Genomic DNA, 20,640 nt, shown 5'->3' on the forward strand with positions numbered 1-20,640 from the left:
AAATGACTGCCTTGCAGGTGGGTAGCCGGGGGCTCAAACTGGGAACCTTATGCAGGTCCTTGCACTTCACACCATGTGTGCTACCACCCGGCCCCACTCTCTCCTTTTTTATTAACAGGGTTATCACAGGGACTCAGTGTCTACATGATGACTCCACCATTCTCAGTGACCATTTTTTAAAAATGTTTTCCATTTGTTTGTTTGTTTGACAGAGATCAATTGAAAAAGATGGGAGGGAGAATGGGAGAGAGACACCTGCAGAGGTGTCTCACCATGCGTGAAGTGTCCTCCCACAGGTGGGGAGCGGGAATTCAAACCTGGCTCCTCACACAGGGAAATATGTGTGCTTAACCAGGTGCATTCAGTGCCATCTATATGCCAGAGAGAAATTCAGAAGGGAAAGGGGTGGTAGAGAGGGAGAGAGAAAGAGAGAGACCTGTAGCACTGCTTCACCACTCATAAAGCTTTACCACTCTAGGCCCTTGAACTTGGAACCTTGGGTCTGGTCACGTGTGCGCTCTACCAAGTCCACCACTTCCCAGTCGTCCCCACCCCCCTTTTTTTTTTTCCTTTTTCTTCCTTTCCTGACAGAGACAGAAATAGGGAAAGAGAGAAGAGGAAGATGGGGGAAAGAGAAAGATGAACATCCGAAGCAGTGCTTCATCACTAGTGAAGTCTCCCACCTTGAACTCAGGACCTTGAGCATTGTATCACATGTGTTTAGCCAGGGTGCCACCTCCCTGTCCTCATGTTTTCTCATCTTTTCTTCCTTTTCTGACAGAGACATCGTGAAACGGAGGTCCAGGTGGTAGCGCACCTGGTTAAGCACACACAGTATTGTGCAGAAGGACCTGCAAAAGGACCCGGGCTCAAGACCCTGCTTTCTACCTGCATCAGAGATGCTTCACAAGTGGTGAAATAGGTCTGCAAGTGTCTTATCTTTCTCCTTCTCTATCTTCCCCTCCTTTCTCAATGTCTCTCTGTCCTATCAAATAAAAATAGAGGGGGATGGCCACCAAAAGCAGTGGATTCATAGTGCTGGCACCAAGTCCCAGTGATAACCCTGGAGGGAGGGGGAGAGAGAGAGAGAGAGAGAGAGAGAGAGAGCAGCACCAAAGCTTCCTTCAATACAGTGGAGGCCAGGCTCAAACCTGGGTCGTGTACATGGCACAGCAGTGCAATGTGAGCTATTTTGCCAACTCTACTTATTTATCTGCTAAAGTGAAGTTTACAGCTTTTGATCATAGTTATGTAATTCTCCTTCACTCCATCCCCTTTAAATGAGAAGCATATGATATCTAGGATTGCCACTTATTTGTTTCTAGATTCGACACAAAGTAAAATATGTGTGTTTGTCTGATTCCTTCCTTCCATTGTTTCCTTTCCTTTCCCCCAATCCACTTTCCTCCTCTCCTCTCCTGCCTTTTCTTTTTTTTTTTTTTTTGGTCACACCAAAATCTCATGAATGCATAATCTCATAGCTCCTTGGTAAATTTGTCATTCTTTTATTTCAGATTGAGATACAGGGAAAGATGAAACACTGAAGCTGGTGCGCTGGTGCTCCCTTGTGGAGTCTGGATTCAAACCTGGGCCACACGCATGGCAAGGCACACTCCCTACCTGGTGCTCTGATGCTGGGTGAATACAAATATATATATTATATATATATATTCTTAATATATTGATGACATTAACATGATATAGTGACATTTTGTCCTTTTAATTTTATTTATATCATCACCAGGGCTTCACCACTACAGGCTGACTTCTCAGGTAGAGGGAGAGAGAGAGAGAGAGAGAGAGGGAGATAGAGATATGAAAGTTTCCACAAATGTGATAGGAGCCAGACTTGAACCCGGGCCACACTCGTGCATAGCAGGCACACTATCCTAGTGAGCTGTCTTGCTAGCCAGGATATAGCCTCTGGTGTATTTGCCCGACAGCCTTGGTCTTATGTGTAGAAGTTCACATTTTATTTTCTGGGATTCATTTAAATCCCTGACCCTAACCTTTCAGCTTTCTGTTGTAACTAGTATTAACACAGCTAGCCTGGGACTAACATAATCATAGTTAATTTTTTTAAAAACTTAGTTTTTTTAAATTATATATATTTATTTATTTTCCCTTTTGTTGCCCTTGTTGTTTTTTAGTTGTTGTAGTTATCTTTGTCATTATTGATGTCGTTGTTGCTGGATAGGAAAGAGAGAAATGGAGAGAGGAGGGGGAAGACAGAGAGGGGGAGAGAAAGACAGACACCTACAGACCTGCTTCACCACCTGTGAAGCGACTTCCCTGTAGGTGGGGAGTCAGGGGCTCTAACTGGGATCCTTACACCGGCCATTGCGCTTTGCACCACCTGTGCTTATCACGCTGTGCTACCGCCCAACTCCCCATAGTTCCTTCTTTTTACAGCCACCTTTTACAGGGGACCTAACATTGACTTCTTACCTCTTTCACTTTCAGTCTTCACATAATATATTTCTCTACGTATTTATATCTAATCAAGTGTTAGCTTCAGGTATGTGACCTTTCTCTCCGTACTGATTATATAGCAATCCAAAATATAATTGAAAAGTTCCAACTATTCATGAAGTTGGAAAGGAAAAAAAAAGCAGTTATAATTCTCTAACTCTTCCAGTACTGGATTGATTCTTATCAAGCCCCTGGTCCCCACCTGCAGGAAGGAAGTTTCACAAGTAGTGTTGCAGGTGTCTCTCTTTGTCTCTATCTCTCCTTCCCTCTCAATTTCTCTGTGTTTCTAACCAATAAATAAATAAATAAATAAATTTTTTAAAAGGAACTTCCCTTTCTCCATTTAATGTTTTGGACCCCCTTGTGAAAAAGTAGTTGTGGGGGACTTCCGAAGGCGGGGCTACGAGCAGCAGCAGATCTGTTTCTCTCCTCTCCTCTTCTCTCCCGGATCAACTAGGAATACCAAAGGAGACCACCTGGGACTGAAACAAGACAGGACTAGAACGACTACAGGAACCCACCAAAGCACCGGTGAGTGCAAACACGTGTGGCTGGTGACAGAGAGGATCCTAGGGAGAGACTAAGTGGCTGGTAACAGTCCAGCGGTTTATCAGTTGAGACACCACCTCCAGTCTGTTCCGCCAACAAGGGGACAGCTGAAGGGAGGAGAGGACTCCCCGGAGACTCACCAGGTGCAACACTGAGTCTCCATTGCTGCTGCCCTCAGAATCTGGAGCTGCGGCAGGGAGGGACACGGGGGACAGAGATCTAACCAGGAAATTCAGGAGAAGACCTATACCTCGGTGGCATAGCTGTGGGGCTGTGAAAGTCTCTTTGCATAACCACCAGACTATCTCTGCCACACCCTGCCTTATCTCTTGGTCAGGAGTCAGTGATTAAGTTAAGAAGCCTACTTATAATTAGAAGCCCTCAGGCTCCCATAGCCTACAGAGAAGAAAAAAAATTTTAAAAGAGGCTTTTAAATCACTGAGCTCTAACTCAAGGATTAAAATACTACTGAAACAACTGTTAACTTCCACCCGCAGGGGGGATGCTTCACAAGCAGTGTAGTAGGTCTGCAACTGTCAGTCTTTCTCCATTTCTATCTTCTCCTACTCTCTCAATTTTTTCTGTCCTAGCCAATAAAATGGAAAAATGGCTGCCAGGAGCAGTGGATTCATAGTGCAGGCACTGAGCCCCAGCAATAACCCTGGAGAGACAGAGTTACCAGGAAGAGTTACACAAAAGTTGAGATAGTCCGACTGGTGTGTTCTCCTAAGTTGACAATGCCAACAAAGAAATAATGGACAGGAATAAGAGAGATGGTGAAATGGACCTGTCCAGGTAGTAGGACAGTATCTTTTCTTGAGAATTAGGTGAAGTTAGAAACACGTAGTTTTAAAGAGCGGAGGCAGGCCATGCCAGGCTACAACACATCATCATAGAAGGTATAACAGTCATCATCAAAAAGCATTAAGGGGTCTGGGTACACAAAAACCAGAGTAATAATGATGTAAGAAAAGTTTCTCACAAGGGAGAAACAAGAAGATAATTGTGTGTTAGACTTCTGTTCTGAACCCAGCTGTTCATGAATGGACTACCCATTTCCTAATTGTGTCACATTAGGTCCATGTGAACAATATTTGCTCTCTGCAGATAGAGAAGATGAACTTCACTGAAGAGAAGTCTTCCCCAGGTGAGGCTAGGTGGTGGAACACCAGGTGGAGTGCACGTTACCATGCACAATGGTCTACATGGAATTCCTCAGCCCCCACCTGCTGGGAAATTGTGCAGATGCAGTCACATCTACCATGTTGTGCCCTCAGGGCACTGTTGATTCCACGAGATAGTTGGAGTGCTTTGGTTACTCCTCCCCCTTCCCATTCTCGCGAGAGCTATTCCCATAAAAGCCCTTCTTCTTCTGCACCTCACTCTCTTGCCCGCCTTTCACTTCGTTGATTAGCTGCAGGGAAGGTTGCTGTGTGAGGCAGCCATTTTTGCTACCTCCATGTAGCCCAAGCTGCTTCTCTCTCGCCCAACTCTGAGGTACCAGCGCAAATAAAGGATCAAGTTCCCTTTCTGCTCCAAACTTCCTTTTTCTGCGTCCTGCCTTTGCAAGTGACACCCACCTGCAGGGCTGGGGAGTTTTGTAAGTAGAAGAGAAGTGCTGTAGGCATCTCCTTCTCTCTCCTTCTCTATTTCTCTCTGTCTGTCAAAATAGAAAGAAAAGGGGGGAAATGTGACCACTGGGACCAGTGGACCCCTCATGAATACACTACCTGAGGGAACCCTAATGACAAAGCCCAAACAAAACAAAACAACATTACTTGTAACCTATTACCAGCTCAAAGGTTTTTATTGTATTGTAAGGAGCTTTACCTATAAAGTTAAAGCAGAAAGACAACAAACCCCACAGCTCCAAAACTGTTACAATTAAATAACAATCTCTATATTATGTTTTCATAAACTCAAGGAAGCAATGTAGATATATGATGAGCATGAAAATATTTTAAGATGAAACAAATACATATTTGGTCATGGGAGGTGGCTCAGCGAGTAGGGCACTGAACTTGGAAGCAGGAGGTCCTGAGTTTGATCCCTGGTATCCTTTGTGACAGAGTGATGCTCTAACTCTCTGTCCTTCCCTTCTTCTGCTCTGTTTTTGTGTCGATAAATAAATACACTCTTTTAAAGATGTACACACGTTGTTAATTGTGAGGTGACACCCCCCCTCTAGAAATCAGTCTCAGAAACTAATGGAGTAGCATGCTCTTCCAACTTAAGTCAACCAGAAAGTGCGAGGAAAAAAAATGAAATAGCTGATTTTAGATATTAGGTGTCAAGAAATGACACACTCTTGAGGTCCATAGGAGAAAGAACAAATCAGGTAAAATTTAAATATCACTCCAACAATCTGCTTTATAGAACAGGAAAACATAAATCTGACTGCTGAGTTTATTTATATATTTATTGTCTCCCAGTGAGAAGTTCTGATGCCGATGCAGGCATTATTCTGCAATGCAGTTTCTTGTTTGTTTGATAACAACAAAACAACAACAAAATTATTAAAAATTTTTTTTTTCTTGATTTCTTGTTGCCACCAGATTGATACTTGGTCTTGGTGCCTGTGTGACAAATACATTGCTCCCAGTGGGTATTTTTTTTTTTAAAGAGGCAGAGGGAAATTGAGAGGGAATAAGGAGAACTACAGACAGAGACAGACAGACTAGTAGTACTTCTTGCTTGTGAAGCTTCCCCTCCTACAAGTGGGGACTAGAGCCTTGAACCCCAGTCCTTGCTTATGATAATGTGTGCTCTACCACTGCTAGGATCCAACAACAAAATTATTTTTATAATTTTTATTATCTTTATTATTGGACAGAGACAGCCAGAAATCAAGAGGTAAAGGGAAGATAAAAGAGGGAGAGAGAAAAAGAGACAGCTACAGCACTGTTTCGTTGCTTGCAAAGCTTTCCCTCTGCAGGTGGGGACTAGGGGCTTGAACCTAGGTCCTTGCACATTGTAACATGTGCATTCAACCAGGTGCACCACCATCTGGCCCCTAAAATTCTTTTTTTTTTAAATACATTTTATTTCTTTATTTTGGACAGAAATTGGAGAGAAGAAGAGGGAGGAGAGGGAGAGGGAGATGCAGCACTGCTTCACCATTCATGAAACTTATGCCCCTACAGGTGGGGACTGGGGACTTGAACTGGGGTTCTTGCACACTGTAATATGTGTGCTCAACCAGGTACAACACCACCCAGTCCCTCAACAAAATTCTTTATATTTTTTATCTGTTATTAGTAGTATGTTACAAGGTTGTAAGATTATACACCCACTACCATAGTTCTGTATCCCCACACTCCCACCTCCCAAAGATAACCGCCATGTTCTTATAAATCTTAGTTTGCTGGCTTCTGTTTTTCAACAAAATTCTTGTGTGTATATGCACACAGTTTTCCTTGTCCACTTTGGCTGAACCCAATTGTATTGCATATTTCTATTGTAACTAGTTTAGATTGTGAGTTTATTTTAATACAGTCTCATAAATGAAAACTATTGAAATAATACCCTTCTAATGATTTCTGGTTAGTCACTATCTAAATTTAGACTTGGTAATACATGTTATAGTTTCTCTTTCCCTATCTTAACTCTTTTGGATAGAACTATTTTATCTGATTTTACCACTTTTAGACTCTGCAGTTTCCATTATTTGACCTGTGACCCATTACTTAGTAAACTGAAGTCTAAATTAATCAGTAACTCTACTGAGTACCTGATAAAAGAAGTTAAAATAGTCTAACTTCTTTTGCTTTCATACATATTAAACATTTCTCATCTAGTTTTTAAAACCAAGACTTTAATTTTCAAAGTAGTCAATATGAAGTAGAATGTTGTCACATAACCTCCAAATAGCTATAATTGAAGTGGTGAACTGTAATATATATATCTGATCTCACCAATGTGAAGTTTGCCACATCCAGATGTTCTACCAACCTCGCAGAGGGTCAAGGAAACTGCTCACACATCAATAAGGACATATCGAGACTCAGTTGCTATTGGGATAGTCTAGATTAGTATCATTTTCTAAAAAGCAGTTGAAAGGGGGCTGGGTGGTGGCACACCGGGTTGAGCACACATGTCACAATGTGCAAGGACCCAGGTTCAAGCCCCTGGTCCCCAGCTGTAGGGGGAAAGTTTTGTGAGTGGTGAAGTAGTGCTGCAGATGTCTCTCTGTCTCTCTCCCTATCTCCCCCTACCCTCTCAGTTTCTGGCTGTCTCTATTCAAAAAATAAATAAAGGTAATAAAAGAAAAGAAGCTTAAAAATAAAGAGTAATTGGAAGTGGAATGTCACAGCTCAGAAGTATAGTTAGCAGTGGAGGAAGATTTGTGAGCATCATAGTAACTATATTATCAAGTTTCCGGCTAGGACTGGGTTAGATACATGTAAGACCAGAATAGCACAGATATCAGAATATTTCCTTGTTGAGAGAAACTAATGGCTACTTTGCCATTCAGCTGATGTTGTTCCTTCCTGGTCTCAGTTTGATGTATTTTAGTGTAAAATCGGGAATTTGTCTGATTTAGTAAAATATCCCTGTGCTCTATTCTGCACTGTGCTTTCTGCTTTACTCGACTAGTTTCTGTTGTGTGTGTTTGAATACTGTTCAGGGGCCAGCAAAATGAGTCACTTGGACAGTGAGGTGCTTTGTCATGTACAGGATCCAAATTCAAGTACAACCCCAGTGCATTGGAGGGCAATTCAGTGCAGTGGTCTCTTTTTCTCTCTCTCCCCACCTCTCTGTCTGTCCCTATTTAATGAAAGAAAGAAAGAAAGAAAGAAAGAAAGAAAGAAAGAAAGAAAGAAAGAAAGAAAGGGAGAAAGTCCATACTTTTCAGACCAAATTATTTATTAGTACACTAAGATTTTCCTGCAGTAGAGATCTATATGGATACTCACAAATTACAAAAACAGAAGACATCCTTCTTCATATGAATTAAGTTGTTATTTAATTCAATAAATAATATTCAATTATTTGCTCCAATCTCTCTATCCTGTCATGTTTAGAGAATTTTTGTCTATCTCTAAGTGTCAATCCCAAGTGACTTAAAATAGGTAAATGTCTAAATGTACAAAAATATCACATATAATAACTACAACAAAAAAAACAATATGGGCAACAAAAGGGAATACATAAATATTTTTTTAAAAAAATAGCACATAGTACTTATTAGCACAAGGACCTAGACAAGGATCCAGGTTTGAGTGTTCCCTTCTCACCTACAGGGGGGAAGCTTCACAAGCAACAAAACAGGTCTTCAGTTGTCTGTCTCTCTTCTTCTCCCTCTCCCCTCTCAATTTCTTTGTGTCCTAGCCAATAAAATGGAAAAAAAAATTGGCCATCAAGAGTGGTGGATTCCTATTGCTGGCACCAAGCCCCAGTGATAACCCTGGAGGAAAAGATTGAAAGAGAGGGAGAGAGAGGAGAGGGAGAGAGAAGTTGAGATGGAAATGGAGACAGAGAAAAAGAAAAATGCTTGCAGCACTGTTTCACCACTTGTGAAGCTTTCCCCATAGGTGGGGATGGGAGTTTGAAAGGAGTAAGTTTTCTAACTGTACCTAAATAATAGATTTAGAGTAACTTCCAATTTATATCAGTAACATGGTCTACATTATAAATTAGATAAATTCAGTAGAAAGTAAAATACCTTTTAGGTGAATTTTTTTTTTTCAGATACAGAGACGGTAAAGAGGCAGAGATAATGAAAGAGACCACAGCACTCACTGAAGCTTCCTTCAATGCAGTGAGTTGCACACATGAACCTGAGTTGCACACATGACAGAGCAGTGCACTGTCTGAGTTAGCTATCACTAGGCCAGGTGGGAAAACAAAATAGGGAGCATTATTTCTGTGGTGTCAAAGATCAGAGATGCCAGGTGCCACAGAATAAAAAAAAAAAAAAAAAAAAAACACTGTATCTTGGAGAAACCTGGTTGTCCAGGTGAATTTTACTTTTCCTGGGACGACCTGCCCTGTAGTTTCTGGAGATGAAGACAGAGCACATGGGGCTGCCTGATGTAGTTTGTTAAAGATGTTGAATCAAACTCTGAATAAAATTCCTATCAGGATTTATCTTCCTGTTTACAAGGGGAAAAAAAGGGAGGTAGGGTGGTGATGCAGACTCCCATGTCTGAAAGCCAGAACCGTCATGGGAGCAGACAGATTTGGGATGGAACTCATAATTCCAAGACCAGCCTGGGACTCCTCACCATCTCCCAGTGAGGACAGTAATGGTGCAGCTGGCATCTAAGCCTCTCAGAGAGGGGGTATCCTTATCTCCAGCCAGACATCCCCCACTCAACTTCTTTACCTCACTACCGCTTGAACCTGGAGGCAGACAGAACCAGGAGTCTGTGGCACAGAAACAGTCCAGGGAAGCTGGACTATCCTAGGGTGATGACAGTGAAAGGGAGACTCCATCAAGTCCTGAATGCCACCCTACACTCACTCTGGATTTGGATACAGTGCAGCAACATCCAACAAAGCCAGGATATCATGGAGAATTGCACAAAATGCAAACACTGGGAAAATCCCAACAATTAGAAAGGCAGCAGACACTACTCACAGATGACATGTATGGTGGGGTTATAAAGTAGACACAATAGTGTTCCCCAAAGTGGGTAGAAAATTCAAGATCCTCAACAGAAAAAATTGATCGTATAATAATAATATATTTAGGGATAGGGTGAGTTATTTCAGCACCAACTTTCATGTCTGAGGTTCCAGAGGCCACAAGTTCAATCCTAGCACCACCTTCTGTCAGGACTGAGCAGTGCTCTGGTCTTCTCAATCTTTCTCTCTAAAAAAATAAATAAACCAGGGAGGGGGTCGGGCGGTGGCGCAGTGGGTTAAGTGCATGTGGCGCAAAGCGCAGGGACCGGAGTAAGGATCCCGGTTCGAGCCCCTGGCTCCCCACCTGCAGGGGAGTCGCTTCACAGGTGGTGAAGCAGGTCTGCAGGTGTCTATCTTTCTCTTCCCTTCTCTGTCTTCCCCTCCTCTCTCCATTTCTCTCTGTCCTATCCAATAACGAATTGCGTCAACAAGGGCAATAATAGTAACCACAACGAAGCTACAACAAGGGCAGCAAAAGGGGGGGGAAATGGCCTCCAGGAGCGGTGGATTCATGGTGCAGGCACCGAGCCCAGCAATAACCCTGGAGGAGGAAAAATAAATAAATAAATAAATAAACCTTTTTAAAATTAAAAAAATGATATATTTCTTGACTTCCTGGAGCAGTGGTTTCTTCTATTCTACATCCCTTGTAGATTCAATGTACTCTCTCAAATTCCAGAGTTCTTTTTTTTTGCAGAAATTGATAAACTGATTAAATCAGTTATTATATGTAAATGCCAAGGACCTAGAAAGATGAAAAATTATTTTGAAAAAGGACCTCAAGGACTTTTACATCCTGATTTTAAAATGTATTTAAGAAGTCAGTAGTCAAGATTTACCATCATATTAGTTGACGGAAAGACATCAGTGGCACAAAACTGACTTAAATAAATAAAAAACTCATAGATTGGTGTTTGCTTGCTTGTTTACACACTTTCCAAGGAAGTCAATAGGAAAAATAGTTTTTTTAAACTCATTTGTTTTCTAGAAATGATGCAATGAATACTAATTGTGTGTCCACATGAATCTAGACCCTAATGTCTCTTCAGAAAAATGAAATAAAAAAAGGATCATAGACCCAAGCATGAACACTGAAACTATCAAACTTTTAGAGAAAAGTAAATAAATAGAGAGGAGCAGGCTGGGAAGTGGCACAATGGCTGGAGCATTGGATTGTTAGACATGAGGCCCTGCATTTGATACCTGGCATGCACTCTTTTCTCTCTCCTCCTCCTCCTCTCAGTCTCTCAAACAAATAAATAAACACACACACACACACACACACACTTGCCTCCAGGGTTATCTCTGGGGCTCTGTGCCTGCACCACAAATTCACTGCTCCTGGCTTTTTTTTTTTTTTTTTTTGACAGGAGAGAGAGAAAATGAGAGAGGAGGGGAAGCTTCACCACTTGTGAAGCAGCCCCCTACAGGAGAGCCAGGGGCTCGAACCAGGAACCTTGAGTAGGTCCTTGCACTTGGTGCTATCTGTGTTTAACCCAGTGTATTACTGCCCAGTCCCATTCCCCCCTTTTTGTTTTTAAATAAGAGGAACTCTTCATGACCATCAATGGAGTAGAGTCTTTTAATTTATTTACTAAATAAAGAGGGGCTAAGGAGATAGAGAGAGACAGAGAGACACCTGCAGCCCTTTCCCCTCACAGGTGGAGACCAGGGACTTGAACCTGGTCCCACCTATAATGTGAGCACTATAGCGTGTGCACTTAACCAGGTGTTCCACTGCATGGCCCCTGGAGGAGAGTCTTTTCAACAGATAATGTTACAGAGCTCAAGGGAGACAGCATAATGGTTATGCAAAACAGCTTTCATGCCTGGGGCTTTAAAGTCCCAGATTCTATCCCCTGCACCACCGTAAACTACAGCTGAGCAGTGTTCTAGCCTCTTGGTATCTTTCCCTCTGTATCTCTCTCATTAAAATAAAACATTTTTTGAAACTTGATGGTGCTACAGCATTTGGATCTACATTTCTGAAAATGAAAAACAAAAAACTAACCAACTTGGATCACTACTGATTAATCAAAATACAAATTTTACCTTAAAATATATCACAGATTAAAGGGCCTAGTGAAACAGCTCTCCTGGCAAGTGTGCTGCCTTGCCATGTGCATGACCTAGGTATGAGCTCAGCCCTTACTGCAGTGAAGGAAGCTTTAGTGCTGTGATCTCTTTCACCCTCTCTGCCTGTCTCTGTCTCTAAGAAAAAATATGTGTGTATATGTATACACACACATACATATATAGTTAATATGTCAAACCTAAAAACAAACTTTAATAGATCGAAACACAGAAGAAAATCTTTGTGACCCCAGGTTAGGCCAAGGACTTCTAAAGCACAACATGAAAGGCACAATTCGTTGGAGCAGTAATCGGCAAACCGACCTTTACTAACACATCTGCTTCTCAAAAGTCATTGTCAAGAGGATGAAAAGACAGAGTACACACTGGCAGGAAACACTCGTACAGCACACATCTGACAAATCATTTGTGTCCAGAATAGATAAAGAACTCTCACCATGAAATGAACAGTCCAATCCAAATCTGGCAAAAGCAAGCAAACAAACAAATTGACAGAAGCCTCTCCAAGGAAGAAATACCAGTGTAACTCAGTGCCGACTACAGGAGAGAAGGGGCTGCAATTGGAGAAGAGGAAAACCTGGCAATTCTCTATCTCCTCCCTGAATTAAGAGATTTATTTGGGAGCTGCCTGGCTGGGGTGGGGGAGGGGACAATCCTATGGGGCCTCCTGCCCTGTGTGGGGCCTTGACATGAACACCCCACACCCTGCTCTTCTGCCCAAGTGCATGCTGGGGACAGACAGAGGACCTCCAGGAGTAACAATAACAAACCAACGCAGGTGTATTGTGCGAAGACACAGATGTTCGAACTTTAATAAGTTATAAAAACGAAGGCGTGTGACACTTTTTACAGAAAAACAAAGGTGTCAGCAGCCTCAGTGACCAGTAAAATAACATGTGATGTGAGTTCAGCACCTGCTGGGCTTCCTCTGACAGGACTTCTCTGTTGAGCACCATTTTATACTCAAGACATACCAAAAATTAAAAAATAATAATAAAACAAAAACACTTAAGATATAAAAGAAAGGCTTATATGTGAAATTCCATGGGTTGTTTTTCCCCCTCAAAGCAGATCAGAGAACCAGTTCCCCAAACCCTGCCATGATTCTCCCCTGGAGCATGAAGGACTGTGAGGTCTCTCTGTTGAAGTCCTGGGAGCTTCAGACTGAAGGCACACCTGAGGCTCCAGGTGGCACTTCGATCCTTAGCCAGGAAGTCACCCCCACCCCACCCCCGCCCAGGTCTCCCCAGCTATCAGGAGTCCCTGGGACATGGCTGCTGGCTCTGGAGCCACCATGGTAAACGGGCTCTTCTGCTGGTCCCAAATTAGGAACCATTTGCACAGTTCCTTACAGAGACCTCAGAGTGACATCGAGTTCTAGAGAATTCTGTGGGCATATGACCCAGGGCACCAAGTAGGGCCTCTAGGACCATGGCCACACTGGCCTATACTTCCTCAGGGGAGGAGGGTATCTTTCTTCTTCCAGAAGAGGGGGACCCTGAGTATGTCCCAAGAAGCTGGGGCTTCTCCCCAAAGGCTTCTAGCCACCTTCCCCCTGCCCCTAGACCTGCAACTTAGTTTTGCTGGGACCTAGGAATGGGGTTTTCCATGCCCAAGGTGCCCAGAGTGGGGGGGGACACTGACTAGTACAGCCCTGAGCCTCCTCCACCTTCCAGACCAGCAAGAACTGCCCAACTGCCCCATCCAGCCCGAGGAGAGTCGCACCAGCTGCTGTGGGTTCAACCCACTTCCTCATGCTGACACCCACATGCAAACATCTTAGCACCTTACAATGCAGCCCAGACTAGTCACTGTGGAATCACCCTGAGCTTGGATGTTCTCATCCCGGTAACGAGGAGTTAGGCAAAGAAGCATTCTCAGGGATCCAGTGGGTAGAGACGATGCCTCACCCTGTTCCAACCCTGGGTTTGCTCCCTGGCACCATATGGGAGCACCAACAACAACAGCACCAGTCACCAAAGCGAGTGGGACTCCACAGATGTCGGGGCTGCACCTCCCTCCCTCAAAAATACAGAATGAAGTTTGGGCAACTGCGCTACAGCACACGCAGGAGGCCCTGGGTTCATTCCCTGGCACAGCATAAAAAAGAGGGAGAGAGGTAAAGAAGGATGTATGAAGGGGAGGAGAGAGGAGGGAAGGAAGGAGATGTTCTTTGAGATCTAAGACTGTCAAGGATACAAAGGCTCTCGAATTTTCCTGGACACAAGAAGCGTCAGCTAAGAGACTAATGTGCCCTGAGTCTTGCAACATGGGGATGTTTAAGTTACATGCTTCCAACACGTCTATGCCAGGAGGGGTAAAGACAGACACGTATTCCCATCCTCCCTGACATTCTTGTCCCTGGTCCTCTCTCACATCTTGCTCACAAAACACCACTCTGCCACAAAAAGCAGCTGCTTTGCAAGCTACCCCCTCCTTCCACCACCTCCCTTTCACCCCCTGCCTCTGTGGGTGGCTCAGTCCTACAGTTCACCAGGGGCCCAGAACTGCCAGAGAAGAGAAGTTGAGGAGAGATCTAGATGAGGAGAGGCCATGCTCCTCCCTGCCCAACCCAACAAAGCTGGTCTCCAGGCCCCAGCTCAAACCCACAAAGCCCAGAGCCTCAGAAGCCTGGGCCAGAGCACACAGCTAACAATCCTCTGGGAGATGCCAGGCCTTGCCTACTCAGGCAGTTTTGAGTACATGGAAGATGCTCTCCCATCCTCTCTGTGAACTAGGGGTAGGGGGTGCCTCTCTGGGATCCCAGGGACTGAGAGAGGAATTGATCAGAGGCAGCCAGCAGGCTCAGCGGGAGTGGAGAGAAAGGGGACTGTCTTCTCCTTGCAGGAAATGTGACCCAGCATTCAGATCTGTCTCGTGCCACACTCAGGGAAGAGGCAGGCAGCCTCGAAGCCCAACCTGGGTTGCCATCTTCAGCAGCCCCAGAGCACTAGGATGGCCAGACAGCTTTCCCTACATCCTCAGTCCACAAAACCAAGGTGTCAGGTCAAGCCAAGAGGCCAGACACTGTAGCCCTGGTGACTCCAGAGCCTGATGGACTCCCAGGCCCCTTCAGATATTTGAACTTGACCCTGGAGAACTTTGATGTGGACAATTAAATTTGGAGGAAGCATGTTCTCTGACACCAGGGCCAAGGCAGATAGCCACAGCAACAACAAAAGGGGGTGACAGCTTTGACTGAGGCAGTGGGGGTGGGGAGGCTCATTCTGAAGGGTTCTGGGTCCCCAGTTGGTCCCTTCCTGTCTTGTCTGGTCTTGGAGCTCAAGACCTCCACTTGGCTGTACCCTATCTGATCATCTAATACATCAACCACCATTTTTCCTAAGAGTCCCCAGCAAGCTCCCTGTGCCCCTGTGACTTCAGAAGGGTTGTCACCATCAAGGCAAAAAGACTCCAGTCACTGAGGGGACATAGGAGGCAAAAGCTTCCCCTCTGCATTCTCCCTCCAGTCCACCCATCTCCCTCTTCACCCCCACCCAAACCCACACAGGATCTAGACATTGAAACACAAGTGCGAACATCTCATTGCCACATGCTCAAACCATTCCTTTTTTTTTTTTTTTTTTGATGGGTGGTGGTGGGTGAGCATCCTTCTCTCTCTTTCTCTTTGTTTCCTCCAAACCTTTTGGAATCAGGAACTCGACTTCATCTCCACCACACAGGATCTGTAATCCCATGGAATTATCTCTGTAAGCAAGAAAAATAGAAGTGCTAGGGAGGCTATCTTTGCACTTTATTAGAACTTTCCGAGCATCTCCTTCTTCCTCATCTCGCTCATGATCTCCTGGATGCGTTGGTTTCTGGTCTTTTCATAGATGCTCGGGCGTCGAGGGATGAGGTTGGGCGGCTGGACCTCGTCATCATCCAGGCGGTGGATTTTGAAGGGCACATCCACGGCGTTGGCCTCTGGGTTCTCCTCGGCGGTGGCGTTGGTGCCAGTGGCATTGCGGGGGACCTCTGGGGGCACATCCGGTGGTGGCTGCTCCTCCATGACCAGCGTGGGCGTCGGGAAGGTGGGCACAAGTTCCTCGATGTCGTTGTGCTTCCCGGGGGGTGGCACTGCCCTGTCATCCACGATGCTGAGGTTGTGCTGGCTACAGAACCTGCAGCACAGTTTGTTGTAGCTGGGGATGGAGCAATATTGGGACAAGACTTCCATCCTACAGAACATTGACTTGTCACCCTGGCAGCGGTCCTCTGAAAGAGAAAAGTGGGACACGTAACCAAAGGACAAAGTAAGGTGATGGGGGGGCTCTGTGCCCCCCGCCCCCACGGGGGTGCAGCTTGCTGGAGAAGGCATTGGACAGAGCCCAGAGACAGTGCAGAGGCAAGCGAGCTGGTGCAGAGAGTCTGTGTGTGGCTTCTGTGTCAGAGCAGCCCTGGAGCACAGGCAGCACCCAGGGGCCCCCGAAAAGAGTGAATCCCCTCCTCCAAGCAGGCCCCAGCCAAGTCTGGAATTTTTTTTTTTCAGTATCTCCTAAAGTCTGAGACAGTAATGAGGGCTGTCTGTCCTGATGGAGTGATTCCAAGCTCATCTTAGAGTGGGGCTTCGTCAGAGTTTCACATCTCAGTGGTGACCCCCTTGAACATTCACAGCAGAAGACCTGGAAGAAGTACCTACAGCAGAAGTAAGCCTGAAAGTGCCAAATCCTAAAACCCAGCAGAGCCAAACCTGGAGGACAGGTTCCTCCACCTTTGTTCCAACCCTCACCCAATCTTCTCCAAAGAGTCTTGCTTGTTTGTTTGTTTTGTCTCCAGGGTTATCACTGGGGCTCTGTGCCAGTGATATAAATCCACTGCTCCTGGAGGCCATTTCCCCCCCAATGGATAGGACAAAGAAACTGAGAGAGGAGGAGGAGAAGACAAAGGAGAAGAGAAAGATAGACACCTGCAGACCTGCTTCACAGCTCATGAAGCAATCCCCCTGCAGATAGGGAGCCGGGGGCTCAAACAAGGATCCTTACGCTGGTCCTTGCACTTCATACTATGTGTGCCCAAATAGTCTTTGTTACTGAAAAGAACCTAGAGGGACAAGAGATACTCTTAAACTTGTCTGGTCTCTCTTCCACTAGCTTCAACTTAGCTGGCAGCCTCATCCCCTGACACTGATACACTCTGGCCAGTGAGCTTTGGCCTACTCCCCAGACAGACCTGACACACAGGCCATTTTTTCTCCTCAGCACACTCTTCTCTTTCCTGCCTACGTTGGAGACTGATGACCACAATCTGGCTTACCTGGGGCTCACGGGCTCTGGGCTCTCTGCACCACTGCCCAGCCTGTGTCTCTCTGACCCAGCCCACAGCTCCATCAACACCTCCCATCAGCTCCTCTCACTCTCACTCTGTCTTCTTCCAAGACAATTTACAAAAAACAAAACAAAACAAACAAACAAACAAACAAAACTCAACAAGAAAAGGGAAGCCCCGTAGTGGGATATTCCATCCATTGTGGCTTCCCGTCACGTCACAGCCCTGCCTGCCATGCTCCTCTGCCCAGCCCATCTCCGTGTTCCATGATGAGCTTGTCCAGTCTGCCCACACACACCCAGAGGCCATTCCTTGCTCCTTCCTTCTCCCTCCACATGGTTGGGCTCTTCTATTACAAAGGAGGCTCAACAGGAGGCAGGGAAGGAGGATGAAGAAAGTCAGGGCTAATGCTGCTCCCTGTGCAGCAACACACAGTGCCTGCTCATCTGAGGCCCATTCCTACTTCCTACAGAAACAGACCTGCAGGGAGTCGACCTGTAGTGCAGTGGGTTAAGCGCAGGTGGCGCAAAGCACAAGGACCGGCATAAGGATCCCGGTTCGAACCCCGGCTCCCCACCTGCAGGGGAGTCACTTCACAGGCGGTGAAGCAGGTCTGCAGGTGTCTATCTTTCTCTCCTCCTCTCTGTCTTCCCCTCCTCTCTCCATTTCTGTCTGTAATATCCAACAACGACGACAACAACAATAATAACTACAACAATAAAACAACAAGGGCAATAAAAGGGAATAAATAAATAAAATAAAATAAATTAAAAAAAAAGAAAATCTTTAAAAAAGAAAAAGAAAAGAAACAGACCTGCAGGCCTGCCTCTCTCGCAGCAGCCCTGCTGTCTGCCCACAGCCCAGCCCTGTCTCTTCCTGTAGAGGCTGGGGGGCTCTTCTAACACTCCAACCCCAACTCCCAAAGCTTCAGAATCTTCCATACAATGCTTTCTTGACCTGCCATCCCCATCATAGACCACACTAAGCATGCCCCTTCCTTTCCTTCTCCGAAGCAGATAGCACATGGGTCATGGGGCAGGGTTCAGCTAACCAGGAACTGGGGGCCAAGCTCTTCTACTTGGTTCTGTAAGGTGTATTTTATTTTATTTTTGTCTTCAGGGTTATTGGTGGAGCTAGGAGCCAGCACTACAAATCCACTGCTGCTGGAGGCCATTTTTCCCATTTTTGTTAACCTTGTTGTTGTCATTATTATTTTTGTTATTGCTGTTGTTGTTTGATAGGACAGAGAGAAATTGAAAGAGGCGGAAGACAGACAGGGGGAGAGAAAGACAAATACCTGTAAACCCGCTTCACCGCCCGTGAAGCAAACACCCTGCAAGTGGGGAGCCAGGGGCTCAAACCAGGATCTTTACGCTGGTCTTTGTGATTTGCATCATGTGTGCTTAATCTGCTGTGCTACCGCCCAACCCGGTTCCATGGCTGCCAGTTCTTAGCAACATCGCCCAGCCAGATATTCGTCGGGATGCGGCATCATCTAAGTTCATTTCCCACGTCTACGCTCGACCAGACCTGCCAATATACGCGGATATCTGTTGGTATGCATGAGACCCCTTCTGTTTCATTTGGTTTAAATCCCCCCTGCTTAACAATATTCTATTTACATAACCACTTCATTCTATTTACATAACCACTGTTAACAAGTACCACCCTCCCTCCAGGGCATTGGTGGTTCAGTGATAGGATTCTCGCCTGCTCCACCCCCTCATTGTCACACTCTGATTTTCACCAGTCACTTTTCTCTCCACCTTCTCTATGTCACATCCTGTTTCTACCCTACTTGACAAGTATATATATAAAGACAGCATTGTGAGTTTTAGGGTACTTTAACTTGAGTTTAGCTTAGCTCGGCTTAGATTGTGCTGCATCCTGCATGAATAAAGAGATACTGCATACAACCCAGCCATGAGTCCCTGGTCTTCTGTTACCTGCCCGTGAAGCCAGCCCATTGAAAACAACATAGCCTGCACAAAACAACATATGGTGCCTACAACGTGGGACCGGGCCTGTGCAACTCCCAGATAAGTGAAGACTTTGCCTACCTATGCACTATGGTCTTCTCTTCTACTTATGAAGAGGTTTGCCAAAGCCTCTACTGTTTCATCATGAGACAGTTACTCTGTCTCTGGAACATTTTGCTCTGGGCCAAACTTTGTTTCCCTGACCGGGAACTTTGGTTTCTTATGACCGGGATCATAGAGCTTGGGAGATGCACGGAGATTTCTCCTTGGACTTTCTGGATTCCCTCTCCCATGTTTCCTGAGGAAAAGGACTACATTTTGCTCCGGGCCACAGTTTGGTTCTTTATGACTGTGATCGTAGACCTTGGGATATGCATGGGGATTTCCACTGGAACTTTCTGGACTTCTTCTCGAATGTTTCCCGTGGAGAAGGACTACTCTAATTTGAAGAACATTCTCGAGTACCCTGGCAGTTCCCAAGTATGGAGACACGTGGTTAGTTCTACTCTCCTGATTGGATTCTTTCTTCAATGGGAAGACGCTTTTAAAAATGGGTGCCTGAAGCAATCCAGCAGGAATAGTCAGAAACACCCTAAATGGAATTTCGAGGAGCTTTTTGAACTAGGACGCCCTCCGGGGACTCTTAATCCTACATGGTGAGATCTTGATAATCTGGTTCAAGTTGCGTTTCATAAGAGAATGATTTGAATGACTGAATTTTTGTTTGACATTGACTTAAAAAAAAAAAATGCTGGACGCAGCCATGATTTCTAGAGACATGCAGAAACAACCCAAAAAGTTGTTTTTCCCTCCTTTGATTTCTCTTTTACGTCTTGACATGAATCTGAAACGTTTAATCCTGGAAACCATATGAGTTATGGGTGGGGCAGATAGTGCAATGATTATGTTAATTATTCTCATGCCTGAGGCTTTTAACCGTGGTTCTTCTGTTTACCTTTCCACATTTTATTGAGTTTAAACTGTTTAAACAACCTTAAAATCATATTATAAAGGACTTCCAATTATAATGGAGTTATCAATTATAGTAAACTTCTAATCTGCTACAAGTTTTGTTTGACAAGTAAGTGAATTTCAGCTGTCAAAGTCTTCACATGAAAAAGCATCTACTCAAATGGGATTCCTGAAAATCCATTTGGATTCTGTTCTCTTACATCACCCACAAGATGGAATGACTACAACACACCCCCGGAAACCAATGATGAGACCTGGCACGACCTGAAGAAACAGATTCACAGACTCCAAAGATCACTCTCTACAGAAAAGCAGAATTCTGGTGGCCGACATTCCCCATCAAGACAGACGTACAACGTTTCATCCCTTGGCATTTTCTTCTGTGGTCAGCTACTTTGGACTGACACCTCCATCGGACTTACTGGTGCACACTGCTGTGTTTCTCAAAGACTAACTTCAGCCAATTGCCTTGAGACTTTATAGACCATGTCCCCTCGCCTGCAGGCTCTGTCCCAGAGGCAGAAAACTCCCCCTCCTTATTAGGTTATGCCCACAGAGGCATGAAGCACCCCAAGAGGCAAGAGATGCCCACAGAGGCATGAAACGCTCTTTGAGGCAAGAGATGCCCCCAGAGGCAGGAAGCATTCCCGGAGGCAAGAAATGCCATTTCGCCTGC

The 20,640-nt window shown here is 45.1% G+C and overlaps 1 protein-coding gene across 2 annotated transcripts in view; it reads right to left on the reverse strand.

Annotated features, from left to right (window-relative positions):
• Positions 1–12,526: 12,526 nt before the first annotated feature.
• Positions 12,527–20,640, reverse strand: part of ADAMTS2 (ADAM metallopeptidase with thrombospondin type 1 motif 2) — a 150,957-nt gene continuing 142,843 nt past the window's right edge. For both annotated transcript variants that reach the window (XM_060197312.1, XM_060197311.1), the window contains one exon: positions 12,527–15,963. In XM_060197312.1, coding sequence (XP_060053295.1) covers positions 15,503–15,963 — 461 coding nt within the window. In that variant the 3' untranslated portion in view covers positions 12,527–15,502. The remainder of the gene's footprint in view (positions 15,964–20,640) is intronic.

Source organism: Erinaceus europaeus, chromosome 9 (genome assembly GCF_950295315.1).
Source record: "Erinaceus europaeus chromosome 9, mEriEur2.1, whole genome shotgun sequence".
Taxonomy (NCBI): domain Eukaryota; kingdom Metazoa; phylum Chordata; class Mammalia; order Eulipotyphla; family Erinaceidae; genus Erinaceus; species Erinaceus europaeus.